Here is a 20,150-nt window from a genome sequence, read left to right on the forward strand (position 1 = left end):
CTAAAAAACCCTATTAGGATACATTAAATAAATTGTATACCTCTTATTATTGTTATTAACTGTTAAATTAAAATCTCAATGTCATCCTATTTTGTTACTATTTGGCAACACCATTTTTCCATACTTAAACTATAGGTCTTCTCTTGACCAAAAAAAAAAGAAAAACACTATAGGTCTTCTTCCCGAGGGAATTTTAAACTAAATTACCCATCTAGTAAGTAAACTTTCACATCTCAAATTTATACACAACCTCTAAATATGGTCAAATTTTATTTGAAACTTTTACACTATGACCCTATGAGGCGACAATCCTGGATCCGCCACTGATTATTATTATTATTTCTGATTTGTTTGTTTGATTATGATTTGCCATATTTAGGGTTTGTGAAGAGAAGATGAGAGTGTAGTAGGTTTCTTGGATTGAAAGAAAAGAGTAATCTTGCAATAGGGTGTAGAGGAGTTTGTGTTTTTCTAAAACTTAATATGAAGAGTGGTGGGGTGTGTGTATAAATGTATTAGGGTTAAGTATTAAGTTGGATGACCTTTTTTGTCTTTTTACACAATAATAAAACTCAAGAGCTTAATGATTTAAGTATTGGGGTCAACAAAAAAAAGTGTGGGGTTTAAATAGAAAAACTCAAAAGAACATTATTTTTTTATAAGGAATAAAATTATAATGTATAGAGACTAGAATTATATTTTTTTTTTAAATTTAAAATGAAACAACCCCAACCCACACCTCCCACTTAGAAAAAGAAAAGAAAAGAAAAACAAAAAACAGTACCTCCCCATCTTCTCTTTCATAGTTTCAATCTCTACAACATCCACCCCAATCCTCTCTCATCCTCTCATTTTCTCTCTCACTGCTGATACCTCTCTCTCGTTCTCTCACATCTCTCTCTCTCCAAAATTAAAACTCACCCCTTGCCATCACAGTGCCTCCATCAACCCATCTCTCTCTCTCTGGGGACTTTCGTCGAGCACATTGAGTGCATCCAAGGGGTCAACAAGCTGCTAGCCAAGGGGTCTGCAATTGCTCGCCTAAGACATCCACAACCAAATGCCGGCATCCCAACCCCTCTTGTCCCTTGGTGCCTCTACTCCTAATTCCAAGGTAAAATTAAGCACTATATTGTTGTTCATAAGCTTCAGCAGGTTTACTCTAAGTTTCATGGACCATTAGAAACTCATATTTGGGTACCAAGGAATTGAGAGGTACTCTTGATCATAAGATTTGATGTATGATGTATTAACATTATACTTTAATGTATACCGATGCGTATGTAATTTCCAATTAAAGTGCGCTAAAATGGAGAACAAAGACATGGCCTACATTATATATGCCTTGTGAAGGCTAGTTCTGATATGCATGCCTCGTGGAGGAGGCTATTAATGCAAAATGCTGAGGGGGATGTGCTTAGGCCCGTAAGGGAGTCACCTAGGGAGGTAACCCAACTTCTGTGATTGGCATCCCATGAAGGAAGTTCAATGTGGCAGAAACAATCCATATTGCGTGACTCATATAGCACTCATAAAACTATGGAGATATCCTTGAGATATTCTTATGCTCATCCCTAAGGCAAAAGTGCTACTTTATGTGACGTCAGGAAAGGATTTATCCCTGAATGAGTTTTGAGGCTGGCAAACTCCTGCAGGGTGCATGTCACATGTACTCTTGGAGAACTCACCTAAGTGAGAGACGTCGTGAGGCCGTGACTGTGAGAATTGGGCTATTATCTAGTAACTCTCATGAGAATCAAGTTTAGCGCATGGCCATAAATAGCGCTACCCCACATCCAAGTCTCAACCAATACTATGTGTGGGATATGTTGAAATTTGGTCAAAGGTGTCGAGTTCAATACTTTGTACACCCAGGTTCCTCAAATTGAGACTATCATCACTAAGTGAAGGTTCAAGCCCGAGAGACACCTATACCTATTGCATAGTATTATGTTGCCCATATATAAATATATATTTTCACTATTTTTTTTTTCATGGTAAAATTTTGAAAACCTTGTGGGGGATTGTTGGAATTTTAAAAATATTTTAAAATTTTAACAGTTTTTATTTATTTATTATTTTGGATGTTTTATTTTATTTATTGTGGGGGTTATAAATATTTAATTTTCATGTTTTATTTCTACTTAATTTTCTAGTTTAATATGGTGAAGGTTACATGTTATTGGATGCCTATAAAAGGCCACTCCTCTTTCACATTTGAACAACCACAACACCATCAAAATATCACATACCACAATCTGATTCTCTCTTCTTCTACCTTTTATATATTCTCTACTTATATTATTAGTTTTGGCAACGGTTCTATGACTTGGATACCTATATCCATCTACGAACGTGCTCATAGTGGATCCTGAGTTTGTGTACAGGGGTCGTATCTTGGAGTCTTGTAGACCGTCAGTACCTGCACGTAGGGAGGTTACAAAGGCTTTAGGACAGCGTCTTTGACGTGCTTCACCATACCAAACTCACATTCTTACTTAATACTTATTATTTATTTTGCTTTTACTTACCTATCAATTTGTTTTCTTCAATTTCATTGTACCTTAAAAGCTTTCCAATTTATTTATATGTTATTTATAATATAAAAGTTTTGTCTTTGGCTTTACGGAAGCGGAAAACTATATTTTTTATAACATCAAAATTAGTAGAAGATCTATGCATCGGTTAAGAAATAAGAATATTTGTTGATGATTCTCTTCACTTCAGTTCCAGCCATTCTTCGTTCAGAAATAAGAATATTTGTTGATGATTTGGTGCTTTCATATATTGCGCAAGTTTTAGCCTTCTCCTTTTGCAGTTTGCTAACTGGAGTAGAAAAAAGGGGCAGGTCAGGGTTAAAAAGAAGGAAAAGGTTACCCTTTTTTTTCTTTTCTTCCTTTTTCTTAGAGGGAAAGCAAATCAAAGGCGAGTTGAAATGGAAGTCGTGTTTAGCTAGGAAACAAACAATTACTTCCCCAATAAATAATCAAGATTTCAATTTAACTAATGAATTTTTTATAACAGAATTGTTATTACTTCTGATTAATTGCTTGCAGCCTACCTATATATGAGATATTTTATTTGTAGACATATTTTGTTTTTAGACTTGTTTTTTTTTTTGGTCCGGAAGTTTTGTAGACTTGTTTGATATGGTCACATGAAATATACTGTGTCTAGATATAGGTTGCTTAAATACCTAGTACTGAGATATATCTAACTAGTCCCTTGGCATACGCCAACATGTGTGCCAATTTGTTTTTGTTTTATACTTTAGAATTAAGAAAGATAATCCAACAAAAAAAAAAGAGAAGTTTTGTCCCATGAAAATAGGACCATGTTCTTATTTAAAATTTTTTAATCTGAAAAAAAATGTTAATTTTACTATATACTAGCCCCTTGGCACATGCGTATAAAAGCATGACTTATTATCTGATTTTATTTTTATTTTTATTTTTATTTTTATTTTTTTAATATGAAAAAATGTAAATTTACATATTATCCTCATTTAATTAATAATATCAATTCTTAATGTTTGAACTAACCAATGGCATTTTATGGTATTTTGAATGTTTCACCATTCTTTGCCTTTTGCTTTATATATACTAGCCTCTTCGCACGCGCATCCGCGCTTGCGAGAGGCTTTTTTTTAAAAAATTAAAATTTATTTTAAAATTTAAAAAGATAATGGGTAGTTGTGTTCCATAAAAATAGGTCATTATCTTATTTTTCTTTTAATTTTATTTTTTTAAAATATGAAAAAGTGTGAATTTACCATATTATCCTCATTTAATTAATAATTTCAATTCTTAATGTTTGCATTAACCAATGGCATTTTCTGGTATTTTGAATGTTTCACCATTCTCTGCCTTTTGCTTTATATATATAGATAAATTCTTATTTAATGAAAATTTTCAATGCTTAATAAATTCATTAACTAAAAACAATTTTCAGTATTTTGAATGTCTCACCATTCTCTGCATCTACCTTTACATATATGTTGGTCTTGTAAATAGCTAGGTATGTTTCTTTATTTTAATATATTTTTTGTTAGATTCTACATAGAGATTAGGTGCCTGTTTGGCATTGCTTATTTGGAGTGATAAGTGATTTTAAAAAAAAATTGGGAAGCCCAGCTCGTTTGGTAAACTATGAGAAAATCACTTATTGTTAAAAATTGCTGTGAGAGAAAGCTATAAGGGAAAGCAACTAATGAGGTGCTTTTATTTTCTGATTATGAAGGAATCAGTTTCGAAGAGGCGCTGGGTTTAATGATTATGCGGGAATAATTTTCTAATTATGCGAGAATCAATATCAACTACACTTTTAACAACAAGTTTACCAAATGTCAAACTGCTTTCTCTCTCACATCTCTCATAGCAGATTTGACAGCGATTATTTTCACAGCGCAGCAATGCCAAATTGCTTTTAGGTTCATCAAATTTGGAAATTTTTTTATGATTACTAAAGAATTTTTCAGGTGTGCCATGGTGGCAATGGAGATGTATAAAATTCAAATTTTAAAATTAAAACAAAAAGTGCATTTAAATCAAGGATTTTCTTAGTTTACCTAAAAGGGTAAAATTGGAATACAAAAATAAAGAATTAAATATCTGAAAATAAATAAAAAGTCAATGGGCTTCACTCTAATTAGCAGAAAGCAGTTAACCAACAGGTCAATCTAATTATATAAAAATTAAAATTTTAAAAAAACAAACAAAAACTAGAGCTGATCTAACCTCTAAAACTAGATCAGACAAAATCAAATTTTGACACAAACAGAAACTGCCAATCATTCATGGGACGACAAATATTAGCCCTGAAATGTGAAATTGTGAACTTGGGTTTTTGTAACTTGAATGAAAATATGGTTTACGTTCTTCTCTTGAGCCCACTAGTACCCAGTGAGAGAGACTATCAAAGATAAATATGCATACTGGCATCAATGTTATGGACTCATACAAAATAAAATAGCATATAAAAAAGTTAAACTTTCACACAAAACAAAAATAACTTGAATATTCTTTGGGTCCTTCAGTTACTGATAATAGGACAACTACTTCAATAAGACTTGAATATAAGGCTTGGCAAGGCAATGGAGATGCACACTTCTCTTTCGATCAATCAAAATCCCATGTCCTCGTTTTTGCTGCTTCAAAAAATTTCCACCTGCACACTCGTCTTTCAACTAAATTGCCATAAGTCTTTAAGGAAATCAAGCCTCTAGTACAACTGAAGATGCTTAACCTGGGTTGCCACCGCCTCCTACCCCAAAGATGATAATATAGATTATCATAACTGAACATGTCTGGGAATAATGTATCACCTCTGATATATTTTATGGATTTATATCTTATGTCCCAAAAGTAAAACATAAGAGGATATGTATCAGTGAAAAATATCCCGTTCTCCAATTCACCACAAGACTCAATTGATTTAAGCGGAGAACCACGAGGCAACATTTCGTTGTCAATTTTGTAATCTAATGCCCACTCTTTTTTTTCATAATTTTTTAGCACCCATATCTCAATAAACAAATTCCCAGATGACACAATGGTCAAACATCCTCTCAAGTTAAGCAAGTGCATGGCTTCCAAACCACGAATAAAACCTTGTGATGAATTAGGATAAGGGGTCCAAACAAATTCATCTTTTTTGGAATCAAAAGAGATAAAACGATTAGGGTTTCTCCCATCCACATCTCTATAAATCAACCAATGCATGTCTCCATATGCAAATACATTCTTTCTACTTAACTCACGTTGGGGAACTGAGTGTATTTCTCGCCATGATGATGACCTTGTGCCCAATGTATAAACATAAGCCTTCTGGTATTTGTCTAGTACACTTTTAAAAACACAAACAATCTTGTGAGTGCTAGTTATACTGTCAAATCCTATGCCGTACCACTTTCTAGCATATGGTGGAATGAGGTCATTAATTGGGAGCTCAAGAAATTCTCCTCCTCTGAGAGGATTGATCAATAAGCATGGAGCTTTAAATAATGCCCGCTTCTGTTGAAGGCAAATCAAGTTGCAAAAAACAAAATCTACTTCATAATCACCAACTCGAGATAAAATATTTGTTTTGCAACGTCTGCTTTTTGTCAATCCATTCTTGTCATTGTATTTCAATGATTGCAAGGCTGTTAAGAACTTATCATCCCGAGAGGACCAGGAATAAGCAAGAAGCATAAGTTGTACTTCACCAGCAGTAGTAGAATTGACAGCAGAATTAAGCAAACGTGAAGTGTGCAATGTCGCAAAAAATGGATTATCAATTATGTTTAAAGAGGTCTTAGATATGCAACAAATCTCAGAAAGTGATTTTACCGGCAGTCTTGTAAGAACATCGAGGATGATATCCCTGGGTAAGTCCATTAAGGGTGAATGCTCGTTTCTCTTAGCCCTTAGCTTCGCCAACCCTACTTATTCATCAAACAAATAATTTTAGTAACAACTTTAAATATAAGTATCTAATAACTCTATACTTATACATATAAGTATACATACAGCTTCAGTTGAGGGATCTTTCAAATAAGTTTATTTGAATGATACTATTAGGACCAACAAAATAGACGAACAAAGTGCTTCAAGAAAAAACTGTAATAAAAACCATCGAATTGAGTGGTCAATTGATTTTTTGCTAAGAAGATCTTTGATGGAATATCAAAACAAATAGACGATCATTGAAATACAATGCGTGGTGGGCCCTACAAGAGTATCGCTCAAATAAGCTTATTTGAGGAATCCTTCAACTAAAACTCTCTCAGTATATATATATATATATATATATATATATGAATATTATTCTCGTTGTACCTAAAGATTCATGTTATTATTGATACAAAATCGTAGCATTTACCAAAAACAAAGACACAAACAAGTATCACAATTGATGTCATAAAGTTAAATGTTCAATGTTCAAGTAAATTAAATTGAAACAACAAATCAACAATAGTTACCTTTTATCGAAAATATTAAAAGATGCGGTATCAAAATTAATAGATGATCAATGCATCCGGTTAAAAAGTTTCTTCCAAACCAGCAACTGCCAAGGATTCCCTTCAGCTCAGTCCCAGCGACTCTTCGTCTAGAAATAAGAATATTTGTTGATGATTTAGTGTCTTCATATACTGTGCTCGTTTTGCTTACGGGAATAGAAAAAAGGCTAGGGTTTTTATCTTTTTCTTGAGGGGAAGAAAGTGAAGAAGGGATATCTTCGCTTCTGGGTTCCAGAGATGGCTCCATCTCGGCTTGGAAAAGAGAATGAGAATCTCGTTCAGCAAGAGGAAGAAGATAGTTGGAATGGAAGTCGTGTTTAGCTAGGAAACAAACAATTAATCAATAATTAATTAATATTTCAATTCAACTCAAGTTTGGTTGCTGTGGTTTATTTGTGCAACAATTAATAACGTGAACAAATTACTTGTACGATATTTAACAAATTACTTGGTCCCTGGTCTTCAACAGATATTGAGCCTTTGCATTTAGAATTTGTGCATTTACCTGCATTTCGTGAAATTTAAGCCACCCAAATAATCTAACCATCTAACGTATGACACATCATCAATCTTTTAGTTAAAGTTTTTTTTTTGGTTTGTTAAAAGTAATGCATCTTAGTTGTATCTTTTTCTATAGGTTTCTTATGAAGAGTTGTATCTTTTACTATTTGAGAAGTTGTATCTTTTAGATATCAAAAGTTGCATCTGTATCTCTTGGAATTAATTCAAGAGTTGTGTCTTATTATGTAAAGGTGTAAATGTAATTATAAATAACCAATGTTATGGGCTGCTGTTATATCGAAGAAGTTAATAAAATCAGTTTATAAATTCTCTGTTTTTACAAATACTCTCTGCCTTACTTTATATTTCCATTCTATCCTTCAGTTTTGTGATCATTCCCCCAACAAATTTGGTACCATAGTCTAATACCTATTTTTTTATGGTGCGAATTATGAGTATTGGAGCATTCAAATGAAGACTTTGTTTATCTCCCAGGATATTTGGGATATTGTAGAAGATGGGTATGAGGAACAAGAAACTTCAAAAGCAGGAAAGGAAACACAAGAAAAGCAACAGACTTATAAGGAAAATAAGAAAAAATATGCAAAGGCGTTGTTCCTAATTCAACAAGGAGTAAGCAAAAATCTCTTTTCAAGATTACTTTCAGCAACAACATCAAAGAAGGCTTGGGAAATTCTCAAAATTGAGTTCAAAGGTTCAGAAAAAGTGATCTCCATCAAACTGCAATCCTTATGGTGGGAATGTGATAACCTACTTATGAAAGACACCAAATCCATTCAAGCATTCTTCACAAAGGTTTCTGAGATTGTGAACCAAATCAGATGTTATGGGGACACAATTCTAGACAAGAAAATCGTAGAGAAAACTTTATGAAGTCTACCGCCAAAATATGATCATGTCGCTGCCGCAATAGAAGAATCAAAAGATTTATCTACACTTTCTTTACATGAATAATTGGTTCATTAGAAGAACATGAAAAAAGAATCAATAGATCAACAGAACAATCGGTGCAGCAAGCTTTCCAGTCCAAGGTGAATTCAAAGGAGCAAGCTTTCCAGTCCAAGGCGAGCTCCAGCATCTGTATAATGTCATCAAAAGGCTCACAGAATTTGAAGACTACTTCGGTGAATTGAAGAGCATGAACTGGATAGATGAAGAAGGTAATGCCTTGAACAGAGCGTTGGGTTCTACTTCTGAGGCAAAGTCTATTTTGTGGAAACGCTTTTTTGAGTTCTGATCTCACTGATGTTTAAATGAAAAAAGTACAGATGAATTTGGAATTCTTAATCCTTTACATTCCTGGCTTTTTCTAATAACTACAGCTGAGCTACATCTATCAAACACAAGAACAAAACAAATTAACAAAAATAAAAAGCCCAATAAAAAGGAAAAATGGGCTTGCTTTGAATTACAAAAGATAGATTACACCTTCTGGGTAGCACACAACAAAACTACACGACACAATCTCATTCATGCTCTTCACGCTCTTGATGGCAATGAAGCTGCCAATGCAGTCCTCATGCATGCACGGTACACAAAGAACACGGAGAGCCCCCATGTATGGGATCTTTCATTTAATCATAGGGTTTCTCCTTTGGATTGAGTTAGAAGGGCATACTCTAACTCACGTTCCTGTTCCTGTTTGAGGAACTTAAGGCTGCCAGGATTTTCTTCCTCAAAAAGAAGCTTTAAGGGTGTCTGTGGAGGGTACTTGTTCAAGATAAAATCGATTTCTTCGCCGCTAATTTCCCTGCGTTCAAGAAGAACCTGAAATGAAAGTCAAAGAAGCCCGCAAGTCATTACACCGCTTAAAACCTCATCAGATATTCAAGAAATTCAATCATATGCACTTGAAGGATAAATATCGGTAACACTTCCAAGATGCAAATTTACATGCAGACCAATTACCTTCACAGTTTTAAGCAAGGCTGCATGGTGCCTTTTAAGCAAAGAAAGTGTTTTGTCATACATATTATGTATCAGCTCTTCAGTCCTTTTCGCAACCTCATCGTCTAAATTGAAGTTCACCGGTGGTTCAATTAGGTCATAGTCGTGGTACAGTGATCCCTCAAAGTCCAGCCGAGGGCCTACAAATTGAACTTTCTTCCTCCAAGGTGGTGGCTCTCCGTGTATGACCATTGGATTCTCCAAATTCCAACTGTAAGGAGTGAACAATCAGTTCATTACAACATCACATAAAGCAGGGAGTTAGAAAAACAGTAGTGAATAAGGGCCTAACATGGTTAAAATTTTACGAGCAAGCCAAGATGCATCAGCAAGGTAGTCAACTGAAGCCCTTGATGTGTCCCGTCCATATATGACCTCTTCAGCGGCCCTCCCTCCAAGTAAAACCTGCATGGGGAAAGAAAAAAAAAATCAAAATTAATGAATAGGATACAGTTAAAAGGAAACCATAAACAATAAAAAAGCTAACCTGAAGGCGATGCAGCAATTGTGGCCGGCGCTCAAACATGTATGATTCATCATCAAGTCGATGAAATACAACTTGCGATAATGTCTGAACAAATCACTCCATAAGTAACAAGTGATAGGAAAGATGACTCCAGAGTCAAATACTACTATTATAGTTATATCTTTTTTGGTCATAATACTATTATAGTTATATCAAATTAGTCATTACGTGCAAATGAACAGTGAAATTAATTTAAAAAGACAAGTTTTAAGTAAAATTAATTTTTCATCTTTTAAGTATGTAATGAACCACACAACTGTTAATCCATCAGAAAGTGTTGAAAACATATAAGAGCAACAACTTACAAATCAGCCTATGGGCAAAAAAGAAGATAAAGAAGCAGAAAGAGCACCTGACCACGAGGGATGATTGAGATACGATCACAGCATTCAACTTCTGCATTCTCATATTGCCTAAGCAGATGAGAAGTTATTGCAACTCCAACTTCAGTAGTGGCTCGACGACATTGTCCCTGATGACCTAACTCTATTCCAACCCGTTTTGGTCCTACAGTAAGTCTATCAACTGCATCATCCAAGTCCGACTGACGAATTGACTCATGCCCCTTCCTCACCGCTACAAGTGCAGCCTCTTGGACCAGCTGAGCCAACTTTGCTCCCGTCCATCCTAATAATTATCAAATGTTTAGTCATCCAAATACCAAATTATATGGAACAGCAAAGACGGATGCATACCAGGTAAGTTCTGTGCATAGCTGGACAAATCAACAGACTCTGACATTTTCACTTTGCTTGCGTGGATTTTCAAAACATCCAATCTCGCCGTTGAGAATGTCCATTGAAGTCATTGCTGGGACCATATGGAATGCACTTTAGAAACCTATTCAAAAACTATTTATTAATAAGAAAGGAGTGTTGAAGTTCCTATAAATTACATCTCTACTATTGATTAACTTAAAACAAGCCCAACACAAAAAACTCAAAACAAAAAAACCCAAAACAAGCCCAGCACATTTTTTAGTGTTTTCACAAAATATATGAGGATAATTTAGGTAGAAAAATGTCCATTCCGATTCACCCATGCCCAATATCACTTCCCCCATCCAGAATGCCCCTATGTCAAGAATCAAAGTCATGATTTAGGGTCATGATCCCGCGTCACTTTTCATTCCCATTGCAAGTAAAGAAAGGATTGATCAGGAATGGGAATGACTCTCATTCCTTTCATTCCCTTTCTAGGTAAGTAAGCATGCCTTAGTTTAGGTATTTCGCCGAATTGCCCCTTGAACTTGTACCTAATTATCAATTTAACTCTGACCTTTTTTTTCCAGAAAATTAAGGACTCAAACTAAATTTTATTCTCAATTTCTCCCCTGCCATCCAAATTCTCAACATTCCATCCAATTTGCCGTTAAATATGAGGGCAACTTGGTCATTTCATATGTTAAAAATAATTAAATACTATAAAATAAAATGATATGACATATAAAATGAATAAAAAATCATTTTAATAAACATAGGGGTGGGACCTACCCACCATTTCTTCCCTCTCTCTGTGACCAGACCCCTTCTTCCCTCTCTCTCTCTCTCTCTCTCTCTCTCTCTCTCTCTCTCTCCGACTAAACTCATCAGCCCCCACCTCCAAATAGCCCTATTTATTCATATCTTGAATCCATTGATGGGTTATGCAATTTGGGGTCGAGATTTTGGTTGAGGAGGCAATGAACTTGTGAGGCAAATAGGTCTGGACCTTAAAGGCTGTGGGGGATACAAAAAATCAAAGGGGAGGGGGCGCGAATGGGTTTGGGTTTGTGGGTAGGGATAGGGTTTTCTTTTTTGTTTTTTGGATGACTGGCTGATGTGATTTCAATCGAGGATTGGAGTGGCTGAGCTGGGGGATGGGGAGGAGTTGTTTTGGGTCGGTGAGATGAGGGGTTGGCTATGATGATCGGGTGTGTAAAGTAAATTTTTAGGGGGGAGAGAAAGAATACGGTGGCTGTGGGAGGATGGGCTGCTAAGAGGGGAGGCGGTGATGGGGAAGGGGTGGTCTTGGGTCTAGGATTGGGTCAAAGGTCGATTAGGTACTAATATGGTGAGGAGAGGTGTGATAGCGATGGTGGGGAAGAAAGGTGTCGACTATGGGGAGGTTTTTTTTTTCTATTTTCTTTAATTTTTTCCCAAATTTTTTTTTTTTTTTAATTATTTACCTAGATGAAATGTTGAGAATTTAGAAGGCGGGGGGAAATTGAGAATAAAATTTAGTTTGAGTCTTTAATTTTCTTATATATATAAGACTCAAACTAAACTTGTACCTAGCTTTCAATTAACCCCCTATCCTTTTTTTATTATAGAAAATTAAGGATATGAACTCTTTTTTTTTGCCAATTTCCCCCCTACCGTCTAAATCCGCAACATTTCATCCAATTTGCAGTTAAATATGAGGATAAAGTGGTCATTTTGTACATTAAAAATAAATAAATAAATGAAAAATAAAATAAAAAACAGAAAATTGAAATAAACGCTCTCTCTCTCTATGGTAATTTGTCGTAGAGGGTCTAGTTGCCCAGAAGCTCCAAATGTTGCTCCAATCTGCCTTCCACTGCTGCAGCAACAACAGGCACATGGGTTAAGCCTGTTACTACTAGAAGACACCACCTTTCTTTTACAAACTCATCAAATTTAGCTACAAACCAATTGGGTTTTTCCCCCTCTTCTCCTCAAGCTCAATTTTCTTCAGCAGAAAACCCATTCACAGAAAATCAACCCCAAACACACTCACTTGCTCTCTCCAAGCCTCCTCCCTTCTCCAAATCCCCAAACACACCACTTCATATCAGTTAGGCCTAGAAATAAAGCCCAAGCCCGATGGGCCAGCCTGAACCCGGCCCGACACATTGGGCGGGCTTAGCCTGGCCCGACAACTTATGAGCAGGGCTTGGGCTTTGTTTTGAGGCCCTTGAAAAGCCCGACCCGGCCCAATATAATTAATTAACTTATATTTAATGATATTTTGTGAGCAATAATATTGATATTTGGAAGCCTTTTATAATGGATAAAAAATGGGAGGTTGCCTTAAGAAAATGATGTGGGATTGGGCAATACTTCAAAGTTCAAACAAAACAAAAGGAGCAAAAGCAGAAAGATAAAGTGGAGGAGGCTGGGAAGGAAGAAAAAGAAAGAGTAAGTGGGGGTGGGTGTCTATTTATGTCCCACATCAACTTCACACACCAACACAATTGTTTTTTCCTTTATAAATAGCTTTACTTTACCTATGTTTCTTTACATCGGCATTCCATTTGAAATTCTTATTGGGGTTGCTGAAAGCCCCATTTGGATTTTAACTGAATTTTTAGTTGAGATTTTTGGTAAATGCTTTAATTGGCATTTAAAATCTCTAAATATTATATTGATTTCAAGATTTATTAATGTTATATATATTAATACAGACAAGGGCCATATAGGCCCGTCTTGAAAGTCCGAAAGAGTTTGGCCCGTGGGTAGGGCCTGAGCTTTGTATATTTCATAGAGGGCTGGCCCGGCCCGGCCCAATAGTTGTCTAGGGCCAAAAAAGCCCATCAAAGATAGGGCTTGGGCTCACACTTCTTAGGGCCGAGCTAGCCCGGCCCGACCCATTTTCCAAGCCTAATATCAGTAGCCTTTCTCATCTTCATCAACCACCCTTTTCACTCCCTCCACCACTTCCAACCCAAAAGAAAACACAACCCAAAAGTCCCAAATTTCTTCTAAATCCTCAGAGCCAGTGCCCCAGCAATGGAACTTCCTACAGAGAGCAGCAGTCATGGCCTTGGACACAATGGAGAGTGCTCTGCTATCAAAAGAGCAGCAACATCCACTTCCCAAAACAGCTGACCCAAACACCCTCACCACTTCCCCCTTCTGTATTTTTCATCCCCCGAACCCAGCCCAACCTACCTCTCCTCAAGGTTTTTCTTCTCCTCCCATTCTCCCATGACCACCACCCTCCACTCCCAGACCAATCCCCCACCCCATAGACCCCTCCCCTCACCTCCCCCTTTCTGCAACAGTGGAAGGCATGGTTTCTCTATTTTTAGTAAATTAAACAAGGAAATAAAAAAAGCCTGCGCAATAATAGTAAGAGTAGAGAATGGTGGCTCTTGATTGGCCTTGAAGGGCAAGTAAATTTGTGTATTTTGTGCTTGTTGTGTTGAGAGAGAGGGAGAGAGTATGGTGGGTTGGTTAGGGGATGACGGTGAGGGAGGCTAGGGATTGGTGGGAGCAAGATGGGGCTAGGAAATGTTTTTGTTTTCATTTTTTTTTTCTTTATTGTTTTATAACATTATTTTATAATTAATTAGGCATGTGACCATTCTTAACACTAATTGGATGAAATGTGAGTGAATCTAAGGGTAGAGGGAAAATTGACTAAAAATAATAATTGAGGTCCTTAATTTTCTTTAAAAAAATAGATAGGGGGCAAATCGAAAATTAGGTACAAGTTTAAGGGGTAAATCACTAGTATACCTATATATATATATGGCACCATATTTTTGACACAATTTTTGGGTCATTAGATTACTCTACTTTCAATGGTTGAGATTAAACCTAACATGACAAAATAATATTTTTCTCTTTAATTAATATTTATACATTGAGATTAAAATTCTGATATTAATTAAGAATTCATTTTCTCTCATCTCATTAATTCATTAATTCTCTTTCTTTCTTGGTAATCTCTCTTCTTTCTCACGCACACCTCTCTCTCTCTCTCTCTCTCTCTCTCTCTCTCTCTTTACATAGATGATTTATAGAAGATATGTTGAATGAAGCTATGCACAATCATCTTTCCATTGGAGGTGGTCAGGAAACGGCTGATGGTTGGACAATGATGAAAGGAAAAAAACCCCCACACAGAACCTGATCAAATGGAACCCCCACATAGGAAAAAACCCCCACACAATGACGAAAAGGAAAAAACCCCCACTGAGAATGTAAATGGAACCACGCTTACATTCACACTAAATTACAGTCTCTTCTCTTTGAACAAACATTCATCTTCTTGGGTATTGGAGAGTGGTTTTTATTAAAAACCAAATAAAAAAAATACAAGGGCTTTTCAAAAGAGTTGAGACTCAAAACAAGTATATACAGGCAACTAGTATCACTTATACAACATCATGCCCTCAAGGAAAGGCATCTTTTATTCATACAACACTATTCCTATCAGTTTCCCTTAATCCGTCAGTCCAGCCACCCTCCAAACTACGTAGCCACGGCCATTCACAATGCCACTGAGAAATAACAGAGAAGCAGAACAACACTGCACATTCGGACTTTGGACACAGAAAACAAGCAAAGCTCATGATTTTTACAGAATTAGGAAAACGTGAGCTTAGAATTGTCTTTCAGAGTACCAATACCACCACAACCACCACAAGAACTGAAGCACAGGAATAGAAACACAACGTAAAAAATTGAGAATTTAACAATAGGTTCCCCAGATCTTATCCAAAGAAGAACAAATTGAGGGCACATAAATGACTGTTGTAGATGCATAAAAGGTTGTTAATTAGTAAGACCAATTATATGTGAAATGCGGTTGACTAGTATAATGATATATCACTCAGAAATAAGATATTGCAGAGGGTTGGTGGAAAATCTACGAGGGCAAAGAGTGCCTCAGCACCTCAGGAAGCACGTCAAGAAAATCAATTTCAGACATAGAAGAATAGACAGGGCCGGGTGGGGTGGGCTAGCGATTGACGGGGTCAAAGAGAGAGTGGCTGTGCTGGGGATAAATCTGGGTTATACGATGGCTTTGTAGGTGTTGACTGGCCCTAGGTGTGCGACAGAGTTGCCGGAGAGGAAGGGGAGAGAGAGAGTCCCTGGGATTTGTGGTTTAGGTAGGATAGGGGTTGGAGTGGTGGTGGTGGTGAGGGTGGCTTTGGGGATGAGAAGGGGACGGGAGAGTGAGAAAGAAGAAGCAAAGGAAGATGAGGCGTCAATTCTCTATAGAAGAAAGAGAGAGAATGAATGAATTAAAGATAATTAATGAGATGAGAGAGAATGAATTCTTAATTAGTATCAGAATTTTAATCTCAATGTATAAATATTAATTAAAGAAAAATATATTATTTTGTCATGTTAGGTTTAATCTCAACCATTAAAAGTAAAGTAATTTAATGGCCCAAAAATTGTGTCAAAACTTGTGTAAAAAATATGGTGCCACGGATCCGCATATATATATATATAGTCCTGATTTCTTGGACCACAGGAGTCCAAGAAATTGTGGTCATCTACCGTTGGATATTAATCCAATGGTTCAAAAAAGTTTCTTAAAAGGAGTGCAAGAGTGAGTGAACCGTTGAATTTACATCCAACGGTGAGTGACCACAAATCTCTTGGACCCCCGTGGTCCAAGAGATCGGGACTATATATATATATCATTGGGTAAATTGATATTATGTACAAGTTCAAGGGGCAATTCAGCAAAATACCCCTAATTTATTCATTCATATTTTTTTTGTTCAGAAATCAGGAGACCTTTTTTAAAAATTTTAAAAAAAAATTCATTCTTTTTCCACGTGCTTTTCAGCAGAGATTGGATCGATGGTCTGAGCCCAATCCAACAGCCAGTTGATCTCGGGGCGTTGCCAGATCCCCTTAATGGATCCAACGGCAACAGACACGGCCGTATGAGATCAACTAAAGTTGATCTAACGGTGTTTACAGGTTCCCATAAGAATTAGGGTAAGGTCGCATGCATCAGATGCGAAGTTTTGCCGCTTTAAGACTGCTTTGCTTCACTTCATCGTCTTCGTCTCGGAGTAGCCTACCTTTTCCGAAACCCATTTCCCCAATTTTTACTAAATTCTTACCTAAAAAAAATCCATTACCCTCAATTGTTACAAAACCCCCGAATTGGAAAATGGCTCAGAGTCCAACAACAGATGCTGAGCTCCAGCATCTGTATAATGTCCTCAAAAGGCTCGCAGAATTTGAAGACTACTTCGGTGAATTGAAGAGCATGAACTGGACGGATGACGAAGGTAATGCCTTGAACAGAGCGTTGGGTTCTACTTCTGAGGCAAAGACTATTTTGTGGAAACGCTTCTTTCAGATCTTTTCTCCAATTTTGAAAAAGAATAAAATTGGGACCATTCCTGCGTTGGAAGAAGCAATTTCTGCCCAAGATTGGCACATAATCAACTTTCTTGGAGAATACGCTACTTCTACCTCCTCTGTTCTGGTCAATGGGGCCACTTCTAACTCCTCTGCTTTGGTCAATGCAACATCCACATTCGCTCCTCCATACACATTCAGTCCACCATTCACTCCTCCATCAACATGCAATCCTCCGTCCATCAAACGAAGATGTTTCGAAACCGCCCAAAAATGGCTGATTGGCAGAGGGTCCGTTTTCGCCAAACTGGGGACTTCGGTTGTTGACCTGATTCTCATGGTTTGGCTTGCAAAGGTCATGTGGAATCCGAGGAGGATTAAAGAAAAGAGTAGCAAAGCTACAAATAACAGTGGCATATCAAATGCGAGCAATGTCAGTGCCAATGACAGCACCAAGCGAGACGACAAACAGAGAGAGGATGAAAATATACTTGGTGATATTTCTTTCCAATCTTTTTCTTGTTCTTGTTTTTGTAATTTTTCTGGGATAAATCTAATTTTGTTTTTGTTTTAATCTTGGAAAAGCCACAAGGATCGCTGCCATGGGCCTAGAACAAATTTTGGAAGAGTCTGTTCATATTGGCTCCTTCCCGTAAAGGTTAGTACTTACTATGCTAATTGCCTTTAAATTATGTTATGAGCTTTGTAATAGTAGGAACCCAATTGGTAATTTTTATGTTTTTCTGTTTGGTTAGCATCAGCTACAAGACTTACAAAGTTCATTGCCTGGAAGTTTTGGCCATTTCTATACAATAATGTTTAGAACTTGGCATTTGATAATAGTTAGGGAGATTTTGTTATCCTTTATTTGTTTTTCGTATTTGGAATTGTATATAAGTCAATTGGTAACTTTCCTTTGTTCATTTGATTGGCATTTACTTGGAGATAGCATTCACGCATGCTAGATGTGTTTTCGAATATCTGCTTTCTTATGGTATTCTTTTAGATAAAAGACCCTGCAATTATTAACCCTTTTTTTCTCCTGAAAATGATCCCTGCATATGGGTTTTCCAGAACCTGGAGGTTCTGGGCTTTGTTGGAATGTTAACTTATCACTGGAGGTTCTGGGCTTTGTTAGATAGCTTTTGTGAAAGTGAAAGTACCCTACACCTACAATGCATCTTTGGTTGTTGTTTTCAAACTAATTTTTTTGTGTGTGAATTACTCAGGGCTATTGACTCGGGAAAGCATTTTTTTCAGTAGATAGATAAGAGTTGAGGCAGTTTAGTATGATGTTTACAACTTTGCAGTTTGACATATGCAAGTCTAAAGGACAGGTATGACTCTTATTCTAACTTTCCAACTTTGTTCTTCAGCTTTCCATGCATGATTAATTGAATTTGTAAACTTGCAATTTTGTTGTAGTTTAAATTTCAGAAATTTTTATGATATATTTGCAATATACAACAGATGGGTTTGGGATTAATCTGTTACAAAAAAAGTTCACATTTTGATTTTACAATGCTTTTTGCCAAATTTTTCTTCAGCAGGATAACTGAAACAGATGTGATTGCTTATTCAATTCAAGTGGTAGCATTCCTCAAAAGAAAGGACGGACTTTTAATTTTGCAGGGGACCATTCCGATGCTGCAGAATTACTAAGTACTGTTAATTCCTGTAGCTGAATGTACTTGCAGACTAGTATGGTTTATCTACTTTGACTGTTTTGCATGTAAATGACATTTAAATTTCAAGCTGGTACATGTTCACCTGGTCCTCTATCTTCTTCCTGGGTGCTACCGATGCCTTTATGTTGTGCGTCGAATCGACTCGAGTATATTTTTCAGCCATTATGTTATGCCTTTATTTTGTACATTCCTTGATTTGCATGGAAATTCTCTCTTCTTGTCCCTCTGAGATGCCATCAGTCATGTATTTTAAAAAAGTGAAATGATTTTTCTGTTTTTTTAGGGTTGAGAGAAGCTGGTGGGTGGGAGTACTTTTATGAGTTCTGATTTATTCTGATAGATGAATCAAACTTAATCTTTATCCTATTTTAATTTATAAATGGGTCACAAGCAATGGAAAATAAAAGTAACAAACCAATTCTAACAATTTGTTAAATATTCTTTATAAAGAAATCCAATTTGACTTATACACCATTTTTGTTAACAAAATAGTCACATCTGCTCAACCAGTTGAGAGTGGGGTAAGTATACAAAGGGTAGGTGGTGTGGCTCATCCAATCCATTGCTTTCTCATAGCATAGCGACCAAGCAGGCATATTAATGAATTAATATTGAAACCTGTCATCACCAGTCGACTAACTTGTTGATATTATCTGATACGTATTTCCTGCAATGTTACTTCACATTCCATTTGCATCCTATTGCGGATGCTACTATTATGAGTTGAGAGACTATAAATTAAGAAGAGGGGAGAGAGAGAGAGAGAGAGAGAGAGAGAGAGAGAGGCTATCACAAAATAATTTTTTTTAATTAACAGAAATAGGATTAGAGATTTGAACTTACTAAAAATTAATTGGTCAATAACATTAAAGTTGACTATCTAAACACATTGTTTCGGTAGTGCAATCAATGTGGACTGTTCTTAGATATTTTGTTTTATGAACACCTATTTAATAACACATTCTAAAGACTACCTGTATTGAATGTATTATGTATATTTGGTAGTGAATGAAAAAATAATAATAATTAAACAGAGCTTGTTTTCCTGCACACGTGGCGCGACCTGATACAGGCATCGTGAAATTTCCATGAGACTGCCTGTTAAACTGTCACTCGCGTCACTGCCCCACAACTCGAGAAATTATACAATGATACTGTATCACCACGTCAGCTGGTGATACTTCCACTCAAAACTTACCACGTGTCTTTTTTGAAAAGAAAATTAACTTTTTTTCACTGTTAGACTTTATCTTCCAACTTTACCCCTAATAAAATAAAATAAGAACTGTAAAAACAGGAAAAAGAAAACAAGAAGACTGTAGCAGTTTCCCCTTTCGGCAATCTACCTACCTTGCACTGCCGCCGCTTGGCTGCAGTCCCCCTCCAATAATATCAACATCAAACAT

At 36.3% G+C, this 20,150-nt stretch overlaps 1 protein-coding gene and 1 long non-coding RNA gene across 2 annotated transcripts; one reads left to right on the forward strand and one right to left on the reverse strand.

Moving 5' to 3' along the window:
• Window positions 1–8,880: 8,880 nt before the first annotated feature.
• Window positions 8,881–10,767, reverse strand: LOC110771723 (putative inactive ATP-dependent zinc metalloprotease FTSHI 1, chloroplastic). Its single transcript, XM_088253091.1, has 6 exons — window positions 10,691–10,767; window positions 10,348–10,622; window positions 9,957–10,040; window positions 9,762–9,874; window positions 9,431–9,680; window positions 8,881–9,289 (listed from the first exon to the last, which is right to left on the reverse strand). The coding sequence occupies exons 1-6, from the start codon at window positions 10,734–10,736 to the stop codon at window positions 9,101–9,103; spliced, it is 957 nt and encodes a 318-aa protein (XP_088109217.1). The 5' UTR covers window positions 10,737–10,767; the 3' UTR covers window positions 8,881–9,100.
• Window positions 10,768–16,745: 5,978 nt separating this feature from the next.
• On the forward strand, window positions 16,746–18,975 carry LOC110747671 (uncharacterized). Its single transcript, XR_015836021.1, has 4 exons — window positions 16,746–17,550; window positions 17,642–17,714; window positions 18,286–18,393; window positions 18,604–18,975. It is a non-coding gene; the product is annotated as an uncharacterized LOC110747671 (long non-coding RNA).
• Window positions 18,976–20,150: the final 1,175 nt, after the last annotated feature.

Source organism: Prunus avium, chromosome 5, assembly GCF_965620075.1.
Source record: "Prunus avium chromosome 5, drPruAviu1.hap1.1, whole genome shotgun sequence".
Taxonomy (NCBI): domain Eukaryota; kingdom Viridiplantae; phylum Streptophyta; class Magnoliopsida; order Rosales; family Rosaceae; genus Prunus; species Prunus avium.

What these genes read in the sequence shown, in the direction of transcription:
- LOC110771723 (XM_088253091.1), bottom strand. Translation starts at nt 10,736, where the DNA reads ATGTCAGAGTCTGTTGATTTGTCCAGCTATGCACAGAACTTACCTG. An exon ending in CTATGCACAGAACTTACCTG is followed by an intron (nt 10,623 to 10,690) that starts GTATGCATCCGT and finishes GATAATTATTAG; the next exon opens with GATGGACGGGAGCAAAGTTG. An exon ending in GCTCGTAAAATTTTAACCAT is followed by an intron (nt 9,681 to 9,761) that starts GTTAGGCCCTTA and finishes CACTCCTTACAG; the next exon opens with TTGGAATTTGGAGAATCCAA.